The sequence below is a fragment of the Ochotona princeps genome, chromosome 11 (assembly GCF_030435755.1).
Source record: "Ochotona princeps isolate mOchPri1 chromosome 11, mOchPri1.hap1, whole genome shotgun sequence".
Taxonomy (NCBI): domain Eukaryota; kingdom Metazoa; phylum Chordata; class Mammalia; order Lagomorpha; family Ochotonidae; genus Ochotona; species Ochotona princeps.
Genome location: NC_080842.1, coordinates 5515137 through 5537498, shown reverse-complemented (window position 1 = coordinate 5537498; position 22362 = coordinate 5515137). Strand labels below are relative to the sequence as shown.

Genomic DNA, 22362 nt, shown 5'->3' with positions numbered 1-22362 from the left:
ATGCAGGGGTGATACAACAGATGAATGCAGAACCCACGTAATCCATTCATTCATTTTTAAAAAAAGATTTATGTATTTTTTTAATGGAAAGGCAGCTATACAGAGAGGAGAGACAGAGAGCAAGATCTTCCGTCTGCTGGTTCACTCCCCAAGTGACCGCAATGGCTGGAGCTGAGCCAATCCGAAGCCAGGAGCCAGGAGCCAGGAGTCTCCTCCAGGTCTCCCATGTGGGTGCAGGGTCCCAAAGTCTCGGGTTGTCTTCGACTGCTTTCTCAGACCACAGGCAATGAGCTGGATGGGAAGCGGGGACACCAGGATGAGAACCAGCATCCATATGGGATCCTGGCATGTTCAAGGCGAGGACCTTAACCACTATGCTATCACGCTGGGCACAATCCATTCATTCAAGCCAGTCTAGATTATCCCAAAATCTGCCAAGATCAATAATATTATACTTCAACACAACAAATGGCTAAATACTAAAATGAAATAGACACGAGACAGCTGAATGGTACCCTATACCCTTTTTAAGGTATATAGCAGATGGTCCGGTCCTGTATATAAACTAAAATTGAGATGTCAATGAGCTAATCATAGGTTGTGGTTAGGACTTGTGTTTTTTTGTTTTTGTTTTGTTTTTTTTTTTAACATACTGGTTACTCAAAACCATGTCAATTCCATAATATTGCAAATTGCTGTTGATGTTATATTGGGACTCTTAATTGACTGTGATGATATTATACCAGCTCTAACTTCGGACCAGAAATGGTCTCCCCAAGAAACTGTTCAACCCATCTGGACAATAAGTAGCTGGACTCCATGCTTGGTATATGTTTGCAAGGAAAGAATCTTGATTGAATTTGAACTGTAATGCTGCATCAAGGTGGAGGAATCCACCAGGGGGGAGGGGAGGGGGAGGGGGATTCCCAGAGCCTATGAAACTGTTACATAATGCAAAATATTGATAAAAAAAAAAGTAAGCAGGTTAGGCCAAAAAAAAAAAAAGTAACTGGGTGTTAAAATCAGTGAGTGAAATTATAGGTCATGACTTCATAAAACACTCAACATCGAAGATGAGGTGATCTGGTTTTCCTTCAGGGAGCAAAGGCATGCATTTAATGCTATGAACCAGTGTAGAGATTAAGGTAGTCAAAAATGATTGGTAATTACTAAGATAAACATTAACGATTTTGTTCATTTTATGTAATATATTTGTGCAGAATCTGAGGTGATATCACTAACCTTATTGTGTATCTGATGACAATTATAGTTACACATTGAAATTCAGGCAATGTACTATTGGCAGATATATATATATATTTTTAAATGCAAGAACTGAACTTGCATTTAGAGGTGTTAGACATTAGAGAAATGAATGCTATATGTGGTTATTTATGTTTCTTTCACAAAAATTTCACTTGTCTTTTACATTAGAATTGTGATACTTGGCAAGTTTTTTATTACTCCGTAGGACCAGTTCATTTGCTTTTGAATTTGCCATGGTAACTAATCCTATCTCACATGTAAAGAGGAGGGAACATAAAGAATATTTGATAACTGGTTTAATAAAATTGATTCTTGTATTAGCTCATTAGAATCATACCTTGGTTTCCATTTTATTGTAAATTATGAGTTTGTTCATAATAAATAAACATTGCACATGGTATATTGCACATTAACGTTCCTTCATACAGATTCTGCTTTCCTGTCGGTCATCTTCCAATATGCTCTACGGGCTTTCCTTAAAGTATCTGATGGAATATTCTAAATGTGATGTATGGTTTTGGTGAAAAAGGTAAACCCAGGGAGGTTTTCACACAATAATCTTGCTCTTTGCTTTAGAGTAATTTGCAGTAGGGAGGATGGGACGCTGGAACCTAAGTCTTCAGTTTAATTGATGGATTCATGGTAATGATAAGCTTTTGTCTTACAGTTTTGATTAAGCCTCAGGATGTTAGCGAGGCTTTTCCACGGTTCTATTCTGGTAACATTCGGTAGGGGAGAATGGCAAGACCCCTGTCCTCACTGCAAGAAGAGCACTAGCCCCAACTCCCACGCCCCCAACCGGCAGCCCCCATGAAGCAGCAAGTCAGCTAGGAGCTCAGCATTGCCACTGTCCTCAGAGGAAGTTGAGCTCTGGCTATGGGCTTTTGCTTGTAGCACTCTGGTAAGAGTGCGCTGGGTGGGCCTGTTCGCCACCACTCCCCACCCCCTGTGTGTTTTTGATGAGGGTCAGTGAGCAGCTAGCAGAGGCACACTGTGTTGTGACAGCTTCAGCTAACTCGGACAGACACAATGTCTGACACTGCAGCCACAGCCTAGTGCGTGCCATCCAAACACCTACTCCAGTGCACGGGTTAAATCCGCCTTTTGTGTGCCACGAAACCGTCCCTACTCCCCCCATAGTGGAAACTGTTTTATACAAATTATTACAGGACAATCCTAGCCTAGCCTTAGATTCCTTTAAAATGTCATAATATAAGCTTAAATATCTATAGCAAAATTCATATTAGGAGTTCCTCTGACCATCACAAATTTAGATGTTTGTATTTTAAGATCGTTAATGCTGGGCATAGCAATTGAGAGGTCACATGGAATTCCCCCCTCCCATATGTGGCAGGTTTCAAGTGCCTGTTCTGTTTCTGATGATAACTCCCTGGTCACACACATGCTGGAGGCCAAATTCTTGGGTTCCTGAATGAACTCAAGTGGGACACGTGGATTACGTTTGAGTTCTGGATTCAGCTTGGCCCAGTTCCAGCCATTGCAGACATCTGGGCAGTGAAACAGTAGATGAAATGAAGGATCCCTTCCCTCTCTTGCACTCTCTCTCTCTTTCTCTCTCTCTGTCTCTGTCTCTCTCTGTCTCTCTCCCTTTCTCTTTCTATCTCACACACACGCACACACACACACACTTTCTCACTGTCTGACATCAAGTGATTCAAAATACATTTTTGATATCAGAGCAGTAATTAACACTAACTATATAAAACGTAGTAAAAGTTGTATTTACTCTGTTGTCACCACATATAGAACCGTCTTCCACATAGGTATCATCAGCTGTTTGATCTTGTCTTAACTTTGCAGATATACAGACTTGGCCTCCAAGATACATGTATTGTATGTCATAATTTTTCTTTACCACTATGGACGATTTTGACCACCTGCATATTAGCTTTCCACAAAGAACGTGACTGACAATTGAAGGCAAGACAGTTACTCATTAGCCACATAAGTATGCAATACGTCAGGTAAACAACAATTCAAATGACAATATTAATTTGAAATACTCCCTATATCCTAACACCAAAACTTTTCAGAACATGCACAACCTGATGGAGTGCTACTTACAAGACCTTCTTTACGTATTGGCATCATTTCACATTTGCTTTATGTATGAATCAAAACACAGCATACCCCCATGTATTGGAAAAACATTGAACTTTCTGAATACATACTTAAAGTTGCATTTGGTCTTACAGTTTCCAAAGTTGTCACCTTGAAAATTCACTTCTTCGACACACAGATAATTGCCACCCTTAGAAACTAAAGACAGATAAAAAAATTCCAATTGTTTATATTTTTAAAAATTGTTAGAAGTTATATATAGGACAAATCAATACAGAGTAACAGCCAAAATACCCAATAGCATACCCTAACATGTTTTGTTCTCATACCATTTGTATAAGAAGGAGAAGCACATATTTTATTTTATTTTATTTTATTTTTTTATTCATTGATTACATTGTATTATGTGATACAGTTTCATTGGAACTGGGAATCACTCCACCCCTCCCCCCACCCTCCCCCCATGTGGAATATCCCACCTTGATGCATATCCATTGATCAAGTACAGTTGAGATTCCCTCTTTGCAAGCATAAACTAAACATAGAGTCCAACATCTTATAGTCCAATCTAGTTCCTCAGCTTCCTGGGGAGACCCTGTCAGGTCTGAGGGCAGAACCATCAGATTATCAACCCGATCAATTAAAGGCTCCAACAGGAGAAGCACATATTAAACCCTACTTAAAATAGGAAAAACTGCATGCTATTGCAGAAATGATTGAGAAATAAGTAACTCAACCCCTTCCATGATATTTTAGTCATCTGCTCTTTTCCCAGCCATCACGTGAAATTTAATAAGCATCCTCTTCTCTTTGTCATGTACGTATTAGATCTATTTTTTTTTTATCATGACACAGAGAGGTCAGTTGCCTTGATTTGCAACCTAATTTTCAAACGTGGCAATAAAAATAACATCATTTTCCAATATGGCTACAGGGTAACACTGCTTTTGGAGTAACTACTGTGTAAAACTGAACTCCAGAGCACAGATAAAACACTTACATTCTCCAAAGAGTTCTGCACATTGCCTGTCTCGATCTCGACACCTTCCTTGAAAACAGTAGGCACTGTTATTATTGCATGGTTCCAAGTCTGCTGATTTCACATCAGGTACACAATATGCAGATGTCCCATTGCAGAATTCTGGAAAATCACATGGATCGGAGCTTTTCCTACACAGTCTTCCTCTCTTGAGTATCTGTGAGACAAGGGAAGGCAAATGTTTGTGAGTGTGTGTGTGTGTGTGTGTGTGTGTGTGTGTGTGTGTGTATGTGTGTATCTTCCCTAGCATAAAAGAATTGAAACAAAAAGCAAATGCTGGGGAAAACATAAACTGCCTTTTGGGGGTAGATTATGGATCAGGCAAAGAAAAAGCTTCAAGATGAATCCATGTGCAGAATGTTTGTGTGAGAGATTTCAGCAAAACACAGACAACGGCTGCCCCATAAAGTACGTAAAAGAAGAGACTTGCTGCTGTGTGGAAGTTGTCTTTACCCACCTGTGAAACTAAATTCATCCCCAAATCAACATTTTTAAGTGCTTATTTTTCCTTGCTTACACATTCAGAAACAGGCAACTGGTCAATACTTCAGCAATATGATGGGATATCGATTTATTTTTGTTTTGGTTGAGTCAGGGAAACAGATAGTGGCAGTCCTGTGGTTCATGCGTCACCTGTCCACTGACATCTCGGTAGGCCTGGGCTGGACAGAGGTTAGCAAGTCCTTAATCCAGGTTTCACATTAATCCTCAATGCAGGTTGCAGGGGCCCAGCTACGTGCTGGTCCCTACAACCTGCCTTATAGGAGGCTGCATGCAGTCAGGAACCAGGGCCAGATTTTAATCTCAGGTCTTCAGGTGTAAGACTTACACAACATTGTATGAACCTTGAATCACTGAATGTTCTTCTTTATGTATGGCAGGTAAAATTTGAAAAAAAAAAAAAAAAAGAAAGAAAATACATTTCTGTATATATGTACCACTGCAAGCATACATTTGCGAAACTCTGTTTTACATCTTTGTCAAAACAATGGTAAAGAATGTTATACCATTGCATGATAATAATCTGAGGATGCAATTTACTGTATGTGGGTAAAACGGTCACTTTTTCCTTCTTTTAAGTTATTGTATTTAACATTGACTGTATTGCCACTGAGCTAAGGTTTTTTTTTTTTTTTTTTTGACTTGGTAGGCAAATTATTCAGTGCTGTGTTAAGCCTTGTACTGTAGCGTAAATGTAAAATGCTAAAATGCTATTTCAAACATTTCTTAAATGGCAGAGGTAAATTTTTTTTAATGGGAGAGCATGTGAGAGGAAGAGAAGGGAGGAAGGAAAATATCACTGTGTCCTCAGAACGATGTCTACAATTAGAAGCATTATGCTCAATGAAATAACGCAGTGCTAAAAAGACAAATATCACATTTCTTCCTGCTCTGTGAAAACTAATACACAGAGTACAAAAAAGTGTAACTTATGTGAGCAAGATTGGAATTCTTGGGTTTGGTGGTTGTTCATAGTCTTAATCTCTGCTCCTGAGGAATACTGATTTATTTTCATTTTATTATTTTTAAGCTTGTTCTGGCTATGTGTTGAGACCTTTACCTAATGAAGTGTTAAGGTCATGGCCTGCAAATTGAGATGAAAGTATGACCATTAAAAATTTAGAGACAAAAAATGGTGGGGCTGGCACAGTAGGCTAAACTTCTACCTGTGATGCTGGCATAAAATAGACCATAAAAGCTTATTGAAGTGGAAACACCTGAAATATTACTTTAAACATCTAAAGGTGAGTAAATGTGAATATGACATATTTCCTAAAAGAAAATAACGTGATATTCAGAAAGCTTACCTTGCAAGTTTTTTTATCACAGCACTTTCCACTGCCACACTCAGCAAATTCAATCAGCTTACAATCCAAAGCATTGCAACACTTTTTGTGAGTGCACACCTAAAAGCAGATATCCTGAAGTCAACCATAAATATTTTCAGTCATGTAAAGGATTTTATGTAGTTTGGATATGCAGCCATGTGCCATATGGCAAAAAAAAAAGTTTTGAATCAAGACAGATTGGAAGTACAATGTCAGTCTCCTTTCTTCTGCAGAGAAGCTGTGCCCTAGGCTTTATGGGGCAACACATGAGTTGACCGTGGTAAGGCTGTGGTGCTGTTGGTGTTCTATGTCATCAGTGTGAAATACGACACATTCAACAGGTCACAGAGCACACAGAACATAATATGTCACCTGCACCAGCCGAAGTACACACCAGTGGATACAAGCTGCCTGGTCAGTTCCCTCTTAGCCCCATTTCTCACACAAACCAATGAGTGCTGTGGCTCTGCCCAGCCAACCAATTACAGACCACCCCCTCCCCATCTACACTTGTGCCATCTGGTACCTCAGCCTAGTTAAGTTGAACCCCAGTATCCCCCACCAGGTGTGCCCCCAGTCTTGGTTTTGTGTGTGTGCTGGCCTCTGCTTTGACCTAGCCTGACCCAGCCTGCATCCCATGTAACTCTCATGCACACCCATGGGTGCTACAGTTTAACTCAACCCAACTCCCCACCCCCGCCCCAGCCCCAGACCTGGTCCTTACATATGCTGACAAGTGACACTACCCTGTCCAGCCTGGCCTTCTCCCCAGCCCTGCTTCTAGTGCTCATCAGAAATATGTGCCGCCTAGCAGAGCAGTGCTCACAGTTCTTGTGCCAGGCATTTTCCCAGCCTGAGATCTCACACCAGTCAAGGTATACTGTGGTCCAGTCTGACATGACTCACATCCAGTCCTGGCACTTGCCAGCTGGTGCAGTGCTTAGTCCAGCTGGCCTGCGCACATTCTGGTTCTGTCTCACACAAGCAGTGTGGCAGCCTAGCTAAGCCTGGTCTGCTTCCAGTCCCAGCTGTTATGCTCACTGTGGAAGCAGTGACCCACCAGAAGAGTCCCAGAGCTTCCATGTGCATGTGTTGGAACTGGGCCTCCTCAGTTGCTGATGCCTGTGCAGTGGACAGCATGCCCAGATTAACCCTGGGGACATGACAGCCAGTTTATCTAGGCCAGCAGAGAATGTCAACTGTTTTGTCAGAAAATGGAAAGTAGAACAGTTTCGACAACTATCCTGGCCAAGCTTAGCAGCATGTCCCTAGGTCTGTGGATTCTCCCGTCCACCATGTCACTCCCTAAATGTCTATAAAAGCTAGAGCTATGTCACATCAAAGCCACAATCAGGAAACTCAATCTGTGTCTGCCACATGAGGAGCAAGGACCCTAGTATTTGGGCCAAATACTCAGGTGAATTAGCACAAAGCTGTATTGGAAGTGGAACAACAAGCACGCACTAGAACAGGTGCTTTACATAGGAATGACAGTGTCTGCATGATGTGCCTTATCCTGCTATGTGACAATATGGGCTCCATGAATTAATATTTAACATTATTCTTTAGGTCCAGCGTAATGGCTAAATCCTTGCCTTGCATGCGCTGATAACACATGTGGGCACTGGTTTGTGAACCAGCTCCTTCACTTCCCATCCAGCTTCCTGTTTATGACCTAAGAAAGTAGTAGAGGATGGTCCAAAGCCTCGGGACTCTGCATCTGCATGGGAGACGCGGAAGAAAATCCTTGCTTCTAGTCTCAGATTGGCTCAACTCTGACCATTGCAGCCAGTTGGGATGTGAACCAGTAGACAGAAGATATTTCTCTTTGTATCTCCTTCTCTCTGTAAATCTGCTTTTCCAATAAAAATAAATAAATCTCAAAAAAAATCTAAGCCATCTAGAAAACAAATAAAAAGTGTGCCAATAAGCATTCCGAGTCCTCAAAAACAGGAAATTCTTGTGCTTTTGTATTCCTCAGGCACAAAGATTACAATGTAGAGATGGAATTAATATCTACATAAAATAGAACACTTTCAGTAATGAAGGAGAATTTATCTCACAAAAGTTTACAAACACGATGAATTAATAAAAACCATATAATAAAAAAAACAAAACTGGATGTTCTATACTTCTATGGTAGAGGACAAGACTCAGAGTAGGAACAGCTGGGATGTGTCCATGTAAAAGCTCAGTTTACATGGCCGTCCTATGACAGTGAGCCAAAGATTGTGATTGAACTGAAAGTCATCACAGATGCAAAGTTCTGAAATTAGGAGATGACAAAAGTAACCGGAAACATTGCATAATGCAGTGAAGCTGTATAGCCATTATGGAGGAAACTGGAAGGTGATGAATATGGGCAAATATATCACTGATGCTGCTCCTCATTAGTACTAAAAAATACAGATGAAAACCTCTTTCTATGACCCACATCACACATCCCCAGGAAACACACTCTCCAGAAGCTTCAAGCTCACATGAGTCAGTGCCTGCCCACCCTGGACACCAACCTGACCTATCTGAGAAAATAGTCAACATTCTAAAGGCTGTCCTCCCTTTTCACACCACAGCTGTCTCAATAAACCTCCAGGAGGAAGAAGTTTATGACCAACCTCTGGAATGCCACAGTCACATTCCTCGTTTCCTTCCAAAACACCATTGCCACAAGTTGAAGATTTTCCTTGGTAATCCACTATTGGAGGTTTTTCATTCTGAAGACATTCCAATACAGGCTGTGATATTGACTGTTGAAAATCTTCCATGCTGCAACTGCTAAAATGCTTCACACCACTGGATTGTCTAAAATTAAATTATATTCCTCAGACAAGTGGAACAAACATCAATGTTGGAGTGACCCTCTCCAATGACATGCTGTGACTTCTGAACTCCCTCACTTAGAGAACAGACAAGAAACATGGGAACATGCTCTGAACATGAGCACACACCAATGCCATAGGTTCACTTACAATGTGATTTGTTAAAACAAATACCTGGAAAGTTAAGAAAGTGAATGCAGAAGACACTTGATGCTTTGTGCACAGTAAGTTCTATTTGAGTACATCCTATTTTTGCCAACAAAATTATTGCTATATGAGCCCCAAATGATTATTCAGAAAATGGAACATACTGGAAAACTGAAGTGGAAAAGTGTAAGAATCAAACTAATTCTAATTAATCATGTCAAGGAAAAATGACAACCATTTGACCTTTGGAAACAAAATAATAGAAAAATTTCAACACAGAGGGAAAAAAATAGGACTTCTCCAGTATATTTTCATAACTTTTTGCTTTTTTTCTTATAATTCTAAGTGCACTGTTGAATGAATTTTTCTTAATTCATTTGCCCTTTAACACAGGAAAAATTTTGTCTATAAACTGTCTTTTGGGCATTGCTGAGTCAAATTTCATAATTTGTAACTATAAATACTCTAACATATACTTCTATGTTTATTTAAGTTATTTATTATTTCAATAATAAAATTTTATTCAGCATAGTGGTTCATCCCTCCGCCTCTCCTTTCACAGTCCCATAATCTCTCATGCATTATAGCACGTTCAGTTCACCAGTTAGAAGTTAAACTTTCTGATACATAAATGTGTCATAACACAGTAAGTGTAGGAAAAGGTGGAAAACATAACCATATGGGGCTGATACTTTGGTGTAACAGGCTAATCTTCTGCTTGCAAGTATATCATCCCATATAGGCAGCCACCAGTTTGTGTCCCGGCTGCTCTGTTTCTGATCCAGCTCTGTGCTTATGGCATGGGACAGCAATGGCGCATGATTCAAGTTCTTGGGTGCCTGTATCCACATAGAAGTCGCAGAAGAAGCTCCTGGCTTTGTACCAGCTGAATCCCAACCCCTGTGGTCATTTGAGGAGTGAAGCAGCAGATTGAAGACCTTTCTTCACATTTCCACTCTCTGAAAAATCTACCTTTCCAGTAAAAGAGTCTCTCCTTTTAATTTAAAGAAAACATAGTATTACAGTGTAAATGTTTATTTGTTATCATGTCCCCCATGAGTATCTGGCATGCTGTCCACCACACAGGCCTCAATAATCAGACAGACCTAGTACTGACACATGCACCCCTAGATCAGACCGCATTGCCTGTAATTTTCACTGTGGTTGGAGTTCTCAGTCCAGTGATCCAGTTGGGGGGGGGGGTCACCAAAGAAACCTCGCCAGAGGTGACCCCAAACTTACTCCAGCTGGGGTGGGGTCTGGTTAAGTCCATTACCCACATCAGTCTACACACACTGGTGGTTGTGGTCACCTGGTCAGTTCTGTCCCCAGCTCCATCCATCTCATACACAAATCAGATCTCTCATGTGGCTGCGTGTATTGATCTGGCCCTGGAAGGTCCTCCAGTTTCCCTCCTCTAAGCTACCTACTCTCAGCCCCCTCACTTACCTGCAAGTGCAGTAGCCAGGTTGTTGGAAGTACCAGAGAAGTCATTCCCCATCTCTCAAGTTCTCCCTCAGCATCCTCCCTCCCACATATCTCCAGATCTTCTTCCGTGAGCAATCCACAGCCCCTCATGCCCCGTCCTCTGGCAATGTGCCATGCCAGTCTGGGAACCTGCCAACTTACCCAGGGTCCATGCACACTTGCATGCAGGTCCCTAGACCCTGTTTTTTGGGATGCCGGTGTCTGCCCCCAACATATTCACAACTCATTTAGACCTGCAGAAGACATCTAGCTCCATAGAAGGCAGCACAAATTTAATAGCTCTTCTGGACAAACATCTGTGTTGCTTGTTCCGCTTGGGGAAGCAAGCAGTGACTTCTGTTTTTGCTTTGCTGTCATACATTTCTGTTTGGTAAAAGTATTTGGAGAAATAAAACACATTGATGTATTTAAAATGTGATTTTTTTTAATCTCTTCCTTTTTCTTTGAAGACTTATTGATTTATTGAAAAGATGAAATTTCAGAGAGAAAAAAGTGAAAGAAAGAGAGAGAGAAGAGAGAGAGATTGATTCAATCCTCTCATTCCCTCCCCAAATGGCAACATTGGTCATGGCTGTGCCAGACTGAATCCAGGAATCTGGAGCTCCATCTGGGTCTTCCGTGTGAATGAGAGTGGCCCAAGCACTTGAGCCAGCTTTCACTGTTTTTCTCTGCTTCACTAACAGGGAGCTGAATCAGAAATGGAGAGACCAATACTAGAACAGTGTTGATGTGGGTGGAATGCTAGTGTTGAACGTGGCAGCTTTAACCACTACAACAGGATTATGGCTTCTCTCCTTTACTCTTAAAATACGCTTGGCCCTAAATTAGGCTCTACACAAGTACCAGGTCTTGTAAATTTTGATTTTTGCCCCAGCGGATGCTTCCATTGTTAGCTCATGTGTTGTGCAATGCGTCGTACAGTACAGTGTGTTAAGCTACCAACTGTAATGCTAGTACCTTTCAGAGCTGAGTCCCTGCTGTCATGCTTCAGTGTCAGATTCCTGCTAATGTGCCTGGGAAGGCAGCCGATGATAACTCAGACACTTGGGTTTCTGCCACCGAAATTGGATATAATGATTATGTTTGTTGTTTTTGCCTCAGCCTGACCCAGCCCTGGCCGTTATGGCTATTTGTGGAGTGAATCACGGGATGCATGCAGAGTAAACCAGTGGATGGAAGATCTCCCCCAACCCTTTCTGTTTCTCTCACTCAATTTGACTATCAGTCTGCCTTTTAACTAACGAAATAAAAAAATGTTAATCTCTTAATGTTTTATATTTGGGCCTAAAGCGATAGGCTAGTGGCAAAATCACTGCTTTGCAACTGCTGGATCCCAAATGGACACCAGTTCGTGCCCTGGCTGCTTTACTTTCCATCCAGCTCCCTGCTTATGGCCTGTAAAAGCAGTAAAAGAAGGCCCAAAGCCTTGGGACCCTGCATCCGTGCAGGGGACCTAGGAAAAAACTCCTGATTTGTGGCGACTTGGGCAGCGAAGCCGTGAATAGATCCTTCTCTCTGCTTCTCCTTCTCTCTGTAAGCCTACTTTTCCAATAAAAGATTTATAATTACTTGAAAGACAGAGGTAGAAACACAGAGAAAGAGACAGTCAAGCTACCAGTTCACTCTCCAAATGGCTACAATGTCGGAAGTGGACCGGGGTCTTAGCTGGGAGCCAGAAGTTTTAACTGGGACTCCCACATGGGTTACAGGGGCCCAACTACTTGAACCATGGCCCACTGTTTTCTCAGATACGTCAGCAGGGAGCTAGGTTGGAGTGGAAAAAATGGGTTCTGGCATCAATGGTACACTGTTGTCTGCTGTGCCATAATGCCAGCCCCAGTATCTTTATTTTTAATTCTTAAACACACAATTTTATTAGAGCTCTGTTCTTTTAGAACAGGACCTACTACAGACTTGACAATTCTGACTCAGTCTGTCCAGATTTAACCTATATAAACTGTACCAAAAATATTTCCACAAATTACTCCTATCATAAATCATTTGTCTTACAACACCTGTTAGTAACCTAAGATATCCAATATCCCACAAAAAGTTCTTTAACATTTCCTACTTGTGTCAAGATTAATACTTTAGGTTAGTATAAAAGTCATCACAGCTTAAATTACTTCTGTAACCTCCGATTCATTTGACTTAACTTGCAAGATAAAACTGTATTATCCATATGCATAGCTTGATGAGGATGCTTCTGCCATATTTACCTTAAAATCCATACACAAATGCAGAAGCAGACACTCCCAAATTTCACGTTTCTTTCTTGACTTTTCTGAGTCTGTTTCGTTGGTGTTGTTTGGTTTGGTTTGGTTTGGTTTGGTTCACTCATCCACAAATCTCCATATTCTAAGTCTATGGATTTTTCCAAATTTCATATTCTCCCAGTAGCTCTTCAGCAGCTATCCTGAATAATTTTCCAACATCTTCAACAAGACTTCAGGTAAGCTCTCAGAGTTCTATGGCACCATGTGCTTCCTTTCCAAACAATGGCATCAGGTATGGAACTATTAAACATATATCCTAATATATACTATAGCTGTGCTTCTTAACAAGTCTTAAATATGTTCCTAGTATTTAATAATTATATACATACTCAAATTGTATCATTACAAGACTACATGAGAGAGAGAGAGAGAAAGAGAGTGAGAGAGAGAGAATGAACTACATGTCAATGGATAGTAGAAGTTTTTCCAAAGGGAAAATATATTTTAAGAAAAAAAAATCTTACATTGCTTCAGGATTCATTAGGCACACAGTTCCAGGACAGTAACAGTTAGACGTGACATCATATGTTAATCCCAGATTAATTCCAAGCAATTGTACCACAGCAACAGAAAATGCCTCCGAAGTTATCACCATTGGATACTAAACAAAGAAAAAACACAGAATCATTGCCCACAGCATTACATAAGATTTTAACATTTACTTTTATTGCGAAGTCAGATATATAGAGAGATGAGGAGAGAAATATCTTCCATCCAATGATTCACTCCCCAAGCAGCCACAATGGCCGATGCTGCACTGATCTGGAGCCAGGAGCCCGGAGCATCTTCTGGGTTTCCCACAGGGGTACAGGCTTTAGGCCCAAGGCTTTAGGCCATCCTTGATTGCTTTCCCAGGCCACAAGCAGGGAGCTGGATGGGAAGCAAGGTGGCCGGGATTAGAACAAGTGGCCATATGGGATCCAGGCGCATTCAAGGTGAGAACTTCAGCCACTAGGCCACGGCGTCGGGTCCTAATGCTCTGATCTTAACTGTTAGGAACAGGTATAAAAAAGGCTAAGTATTTTCTTAAAGGATCTGGAAGACTAAAGTTTAGCTATATATTTTGCTCTTCTTTTTGAGTAACATAATTTTTATCCAATTACCATATAATGTTAATGACGTATTTTCTTTTTTTTTTATTAATTATTATGCATTATGTGACAGTTTCATAGGCTCTGGGAATCCCCCTCCCCTACCCCCTGGTGGATTCCTCCACCTTGATGCAGCATTACAGTTCAAATTCCATCAAGATTCTTTCCTTGCAAACATATACCAAGCATAGAGTCCAGCTACTTATTGTCCAGATGGGTTGAACAGTTTCTTGGGGAGACCATTTCTGGTCCAAAGTTAGAGCTGGTAGAATATCATCCCAGTCAATTAAGAGTCCCAATACAACATCAACAGCAATTTGTAACATTATGGAATTGACATGGTTTTGCGTAACCAGTATGTTAAAAAAAAAAAAAAGAAGAAGAAGCATGTTCTTAACCACAACCTATGATTTGCTCATTGACATTTCAATTTTAGTTTGTACATAGGACCAGCTGCTATATACCTTAAAATGGCTATAAGGTACCATTCAGCTGTCTCGTGTCTATTTCATTTTAGTATTTAGCCATTTGTTGTGTTGAAGTAAAATTTTGCTGATCTTGGCAGATTTTAGGATAATCTAGACTGGCTTGTAACTCTAACAAGACATTTGGTTAATGACGTATTTTCAATGTTTAAATATTTTATGATTTTAAGTCTATCAAAGAACAATGTTTATTTGATTATTTTAACAAGGCTAACAAGGATTATTTTATTTTAAAAAAAGTTACTTCCATAGAGGAAACATTTGGGAAACACAAAGACTTTGAAGCTCTTAACCAGAAATCAACTGAGATAAACAAAATAAAATGTTAAAAATTATTTAATCTAAGCCAAAGATAAATATTATTAAAAGAGATCACTTGAGGCATAAATTATTTTTTCTCAAAGCAACACAGCAAACAATATATTGCAAGCACATTTTCTCCAAACATTTACAAGTCATTGGTCTTTATGTCTATCTCATAGATTTTTTATTCCCAGTGTCAGAAAGTGGAAATAATATGTATATACCCTTTTCACATTAGATCCTATAACCTGCCAATATATATTTAAGGCTTGTCTATATCCTTCTATGTGTTAATGGTTGATTTTTCAAATCAATGGATAAGTATCACATTGTGCGGTTATCTTCATGTCTGTTTACTAATTCATTTATTAAAGACCATCTCTGTTACTTGAGATCTAAACTATTTAAGGCTGCTACAAACATTCATGTGCAAGTTTCTGTGATGTCTTCAACTCAGTTGAATAAACACCAGTCATGATTATTGTTAATTCCTGGGAAGCATTCACGCGGATTGGAAGAAATTGTGAAAAACTGTCCCAATGGGGCTGTATAAAACTCTACTTCTATAAATGATGAATGAGAGTTAAGGGGTTTATTTTACATATAGAAACCTAAACATTCCACATGAAATAAAGGTATGAATACTGAATCACTTCAGCGAAAGTACAGAATATAAAATCAACACACAACAGTGGAATGTGTTTCTATAAAGTAGCAATGAATAATTTGCAAATTAAAGAAAAATTTTAATTAGAGAAAAAACCACAGAAAAATTAAGTGCTTTTTTAATCTAACCCAAAATAAAATAAATGTATATGTACCACTGTAAGACAGTGCCAGAAGCATTTATGGCCGACACAAATAAGTGGAAATATGTCACACCTACATAGATCATAAGACTTAATACTATTGGTTTATTACTTTCTAAAGCAATTCATATTTTCAATATAATCTCTACATTACTCACAGGAGTTTTTTGTAGAAATAGAAAAAATATACCTAAATTAACATGAAATATCAACAAGATTATACATAGCCATAAAAAGTCAACCACGAAAAGAAGAAATTTGGAAGCTTGTAATCTTGATTTGAAATTTTGTGCAAGGATGGAAAACAACATTCCAGGCCAATAGAATGGAAATCAATCCGATGCAGTCATTCTTACATCCTATAATGCAGACTTCCATGTGGTAAGCATTAAGAGATGAAGACGGCACTACATGATAAGTAATGAATCCATTTAACAAGAGGAAATAATGATAATAAATGTATATGTGCCAAATGCCAGGGCACCTTGCTATGCAAAACATATAATTGGTTTAAAGGGAGATTTAGATTCAAACGCAATAATAGTGGGGACCTTAACACTCCACAAATGTTAAAGGAAAGATGATACAGAAAGCTAATCCGCTGCCTGCACAACCAGCATCCTGTGTGGGTGCCAGTTCCAACCCAAGTTGCACCACATTTAATTTAGCTCTGTGCTTATTCACTGGTAAAGCAATGGACAATGACTCAAGTCCCTGGACCCTAGAACTTACATAGCAGACACAGAAGAAGCTCAGAGCTCCTAGAATTGTATTGGCTCAACTATGGCCATCGTTATTGGCCATTTGGGAAGACCAGGCATGGGAGATTCATCTCTCTCTTTTTCTGTCTCTCCTTCTTTCTGTATATCTGCCTTTCAACAATAACAAATAAATATTGTTCAAAAGCAAACAGCAAAAAAAAAAAAAACCAGCAGAACCCACCAATATAATAGAACAAATAGAATTAATCCATACCTACAGAATGTTTCCTCCTATACACACTAAATACAGCTTTTTTTTTACCAGTAGGAGGAAAAAATAATAAAAATCAGAAAACAAAAAATATTTTTAAAAAAGTAACACAAAAGATCAGTGAAATGAGGAACTGGCTTCTTGTAAAAGTATACCAAATTGACACATCATTGGCTAAACTAACCAATCAGAGGAGAATATACTCATATCGGTCAAATGGGCCCTGAAAATGGGTTCTTACAACAGAAACTACATTTAAAAAAAAAACAGAAATTATTATAGACAGCTATATGGCAACATATGGACAATCTAGAAGTAATGGGTAGGATTCTGCACACATACAATCTACCAAAATTGAGTCATGAAGACATATAAAACGTAAGTAAATGAATAACCAAATGGAGATTGGCTCACTGATGAGGACACCTCCAACGAGAAAGGGACTGAGACCAGAGGGATTTATTGTTGAATCTTACTAAACATTTAAAGAGGATCTAAACTCTACTCTTCTAAAATGACTCAAAACAATTGAAGGGGAAGAAATTCTCCAAAACATTTTTAATGACACCATCAGAAAAAGGTACAACAAAGAAAGAGTAATACAGATGGAAACTGCTGGTCAACATGGCAGCAAAATTCCTCAAAAGAATAACTCCCAATAAAATCCAACAACACTTCAAGGTCAATCACAATGAGCAGCAGGTTTTATCCCTGCTGTGGAGGGTTGGTTCAATATATACTGATCAGTGACCACAGTACATCAAGTTAAAATTGTATAACAAAAAATATCATGGCCAGCACAATAAATGCAGCAAAAACACTTGATAAAATACAACACCCTTTCATGATAGAAGAAAAACTTTAAAGTGCGGGTAGAGTAGTAATAGTCCTTAACATTAGGCAATATATGAGATACCCATAGTCAGCATCATATTTAGTGTAGAAAACAGGGAGCATTTCTAAGATCTAAAACCAAATGGGGAGTGCCCAATCCCATCATTATTATTCACTGTGGGTCTGGATGCTTTAGCCAGAAACACTAAACAAGAAAAATAAATCAAAAGAAAACAGGATGGGAGGAAGGCTAAGCAACCTCCTTTGCACATGGTGGGGGGAGGGAGACTCCACTAAAAGATGAGAGCTTGACTAAGCTGCAGGATGTAAGATCAACACTCAAAAATCAATAGCATTTGTAGAAACAAATAATGCAATAAATGAGAAAAACCTAACATCAGTCTTAATTCATACTGGCTACAAAACACTTAAATGCCTTGGAATAAGTTTAATCAAATAAGGGACAAATCTCTATAATGGAAATCCCAAAACATTAAGAAGAGAATTAGAAGCAGACAGCACACTAAAAATAGAAGAAAAAAAACATGCTTATTGATTATACTAATTTATATAATGAAAATATCCACACTACCCAAAGCACTTCACAGATACAGTGCTATTCAAAATACCGATTCAAAATACGAAAATAATTCTCAGGTCTAGAAAACAGTGAACTTAGGATTCGTAAGAGCAGGCCTGATGCAATATCCTAGTGGCTAAAATCTTCAATTTGCATCCACCGGGATCCCATATGGGAACTTGTTTGCGTCCCAGCTGCTCTGCTTCCCATTCAGTTCCCTGCTTGTTACCTGGGAAAGCAGTCAAAGATGGTACCCACCCTTGGGACCCTGCACCCACTTAGGATACCACGTAGGACACCTGTAGGAAGTTCCTGGCTCCTGGCTTCAGATCCGCTTGGCTCTGGCCATTGCAACCTTTTTGGGAGTGAACCAGCAGAGGCAAGATCTTTCTCTGCATCTCCTTCTCTCTGAATATCTGCCTTTCCAATAAAAATAAATAAATCTTAAAAAGATTCATCAGAGTATAGTTAAAGCAATGCTAAAGAATAAAAGTACATCTGAATGCATCATGATATCTGACTTCAAGGCATATTACAAGGCAATTATAATCTAAACATCTCGGTAGTATCCCAAGAACAGACATGAGGGACCATGGAACAGACTAGAGATCCCAGAAATGAATCCACACATCTACAAAGATGAGTTCTACAACCCCTGGAGAAAGGACAGGATCATGATCACAACAACAAAACAGACAAGCTGGCTAAGGAATGGATCACGGCTATGAAGAGGAATCAAAGGATGGAACAGAAATGGCAAGCAGACACCTGAAAAGAAGCTTGGTAATCACAAATGAAAGCTGCCATGATATTTCATCTTCACGCAATCAGTGTGATTATCACACAAAAATCAAAACCTAGCAGAAGCTGGTCAGGATGTAGGGAAAATGGTGCCCTAATTCATGGTTGGTGGGAATACAAAATAGTAAAGAGTACTATGTGAATATTAGAACCAATATGGAAGAGAAACTGAAGATGCATCAGAAATCTGAAACATAGATCAAGTGACCCAGTCCATCCCAACCTGAAGAATTAACTCAAAGGATATTAAATCACGAGAAGATTTACCTGAGTTCCCAGTGCTTATGGCACCTTAGCTCACCATATCTGTTTTGGGTGCAACCGTGATGCCCACCAACTGTATAGACTGCTCAAAGAAATTATGACAAATGTACATGATGGGTACTGACCACCAGAAAAAAAAGAATGAAGTCCTGTCTTTTGAAACAAAATCAAGTAGATACCATTACTTTTAATGAAATAATCCATTAAATTTAGTGAAGTAAGTCTCCTCCAAAGACAAGCATCTTAAGTTTTTCCTCATTTGTAGTAACTAATATACAGAGTAACAAAAAATGAATTGTGTATTTATGAAATTCATGTTTAGATATTTGATTATTGTTCAATGGGCATTGTGATTAGACATATATATATATATATATATATATATATAACCAACTTTAAATAAAATCTGTGTCAAATAACACAATCCTCGAAGTAGAAAAGCAACTCATGAAAATGAAGAAAACATTTATAAATCCAGTATTTGCCAAGAAATTTACATGCAAAGTAGTCCATTAAAACATGAGCCAAGGGCCTGCACGGTAACTTAGTGGCTAAAGTCCTTGCTTCGCATGTTCCAGGATCCCATATGGGCACCAGTTTGTATCCCGGCTGCCCTGTTTCCCAACCAGCTCTCTGCTTCTGGCCTGGAAAAGCAGTCAAGGATGGCCCAAAGCCTTGGGACCCTGTACCCATGTGGGAGACCTGGAAGAGCTCCTGGATCCTGGCTTTGGATCGACTCAGTTCCAGCCTTTGTGGCCACTTGGAGAGTGAATCAGTGGACAGAAGATCTTCTTCTTTGTCTCTCTTCCTCTTTGTATATCTGCCTTTCCAATAAAAATAATACCAGTAAAAATAATAACAATGTATGTCTCATCTGCTGGGATGTCACTTTATTTCATTAAGATGGCTGATATTTAGCAAACAAAACAGTGAATAAAAAGTGAGATCTCACGGAGAAGATGGAACAATGCAAGCCACTTTAGAATTCAACACGTTATTAAAGACCAATAACAAAAACAACAGGAAAACAAAAAAGCTACTGCCTAATTGTGTAACCCTACTTTTTGTCATTTACCTAAAAGCAATGAAATCTGTGTCTTAATAAGCTACATGCACTTCAGTGTTTACTGCTGGATGTGTACCACAGCCAAGATTTGTAAATAATTGTGAAGTGCCTTGCAAGGTGAATGGCAAGGAAAATGTGGTATCTGCAATGAAAGATATTCAATCCTAAAATCAAGGAGATCATGCTTAGTGCCACAACATGGGTAAACCTTGTGGACCCTGTATCGGCGAAGTGAGACAGTCACAGTAACACAGTGTGCATACCTCCACTTGTATGTGCAATTTAAAAGAATGAAACTGAGGAAACACAAAGTACAACTAAGGTCACCAGTCACAAAAACGGTGTTGTTTCATAAGTGTAGAGTTTCACTCTTACAGGATGAGAAACTCTGGATACCTCTTTCACCGCATGAAAATATTCACTGGTGAACACTTAAGACGCTAAGTGGAGAAGTTTTGTTATGTGCTTTCCCAGAAATAGCAAAGGCCTTAAAAATTGATATTGAGTATAAAGACAAAAAAGCATCATCTCATAAATATTTGACAAAATTATATGACAGGTGCATTACATGTATTTTTGTTTGCAGATCTGAGTATTAGCCTTCTAAACCTGGTATTATTACTGAAGTACTGGGAATAAATGCATACCAGAACAACTCCTACAGCCAACTTTGGATCGCATGCCATTCCATAATATGTTGTTCCCACAAAGTCAGCATAGTCTCTGTAACTACAGAATAGAAAATATGTTTGTAAATACATACATAGAAATTGTTTATTACCTTAATGTTCTACCAACTGGATTTTGTAGTACAAAACTATGTCTTCATTAAGCACATGTTTAAAACCACGATGTCTCATGCTTTCTGTCGCGAAGTATTGGAGTCATGGCTCTCAGTTCGCATAGAGTTAATTTCTAAAGTCTGTTTAACATTATATGATGATACAGAGGCCAAACTTAGAAGTGCCTATCCTGCCCTCCCCTCCCCACAATTTGAAATATCAATATTGTCCTCAGAGGGTGGACATGATTCTAACATACACACACCCTGACTGTTAAGTACCATGACTTCTGTACAGCAAATCTACCCTACCAATGTGTTTAAAGTATTGGATTGGAGGAGAGCGGCGAGAAAGAATAAAATATGAAGCAGACACACTAAGAAAAAGAAAGGCAGTACAAAACATGCACACTCCTTTAGTCTTTCTTATTGTTGCTCCAGATTTCAAGAATCTCCTTAGAATACACTTGAGACACACATTGATGAATTTATCAATTTATTTCAAATTCCTAACATGGTTAGTATTCTGTTTCATAGCAAAAATATTAAATAAGGAAAACAAAACATGATAGAAATCATCCTTTAAAAAGTACAAATAGCTGAGTAGTTGCACCTCTGGTCAGCATGACCATAACACAGAGTAACCTGACCACAAGCAGGGCGAGGTAGTCCATTTCAGTCCTTGCTTCTATAAAGTAACATGTCAGGCAAGTGCTGTGCCATAGGGAGTGATTCACACTATATCTAATGCTGAAATGATGGTTAACTCATCTCCCCCTGAGAAGACTTTCACAACCAGAGAAGGCTTGACTACCCCAAGACTTCGCAGTTTCCATCTCAACACCCTTCCATAAGCAGTCCATTCTGAGAATGATGGGATACCATGATTTAAAGAGTGTCTCACGTGGTCATCAGAGTTTATGTTTTTCATTTTGCCATCACCCTACTCATATAATGTTACATTATCATCAGATATAAATTTTGTCTTTAATTTCATTAGTTACCAAAGCAAGTAAACTAATAAACTTTGTCAATGTGAATAAAGTGCTTACATCAATAAATAGGACATTTCACTGGGACTTTGAAGTCTATTTGCCTTTTTCCATGACAGGAATCTCTGTAATATTTCCTCAGCAGTTCCACTTGTTGAAATCTTATTTTCTTCTGACCAGAGCTCCAGAGAAGTCAGCAAAATCGTTGTTTTTAATTGAGAAAATATCTAAAATAAAAGACAATAAATGATGTACTATTGTTAATACTTGAAAATATAATATCATATCCCTATAGTTAAGTGTAATACATTGGATTAACTGTTATTTGTAAATGAATCAATCAGCAAATGGAAATAACACATAGAATTACACTTTTATAAAACATAAATTCAATAATTTCAACTGCACTAAAACCATCTCCAGCTTAAATATTAAGCA

At 39.0% G+C, this 22362-nt stretch overlaps 1 protein-coding gene across 3 annotated transcripts in view; it reads right to left on the bottom strand.

Annotated features, from left to right (window-relative positions):
- Positions 1-22362, bottom strand: part of LOC101521203 (A disintegrin and metallopeptidase domain 3-like) — a 91801-nt gene that overhangs the window by 13749 nt on the left and 55690 nt on the right. For all 3 annotated transcript variants that reach the window (XM_058669790.1, XM_058669788.1, XM_058669789.1), the window contains 8 exons: positions 21985-22151; positions 20799-20880; positions 13411-13547; positions 8832-9018; positions 6196-6294; positions 4349-4544; positions 3459-3546; positions 3014-3194 (listed from right to left, as the gene is read on the bottom strand). In XM_058669790.1, the coding sequence (XP_058525773.1) occupies positions 3014-3194; positions 3459-3546; positions 4349-4544; positions 6196-6294; positions 8832-9018; positions 13411-13547; positions 20799-20880; positions 21985-22151 (1137 nt within the window). The remainder of the gene's footprint in view (positions 1-3013; positions 3195-3458; positions 3547-4348; positions 4545-6195; positions 6295-8831; positions 9019-13410; positions 13548-20798; positions 20881-21984; positions 22152-22362) is intronic.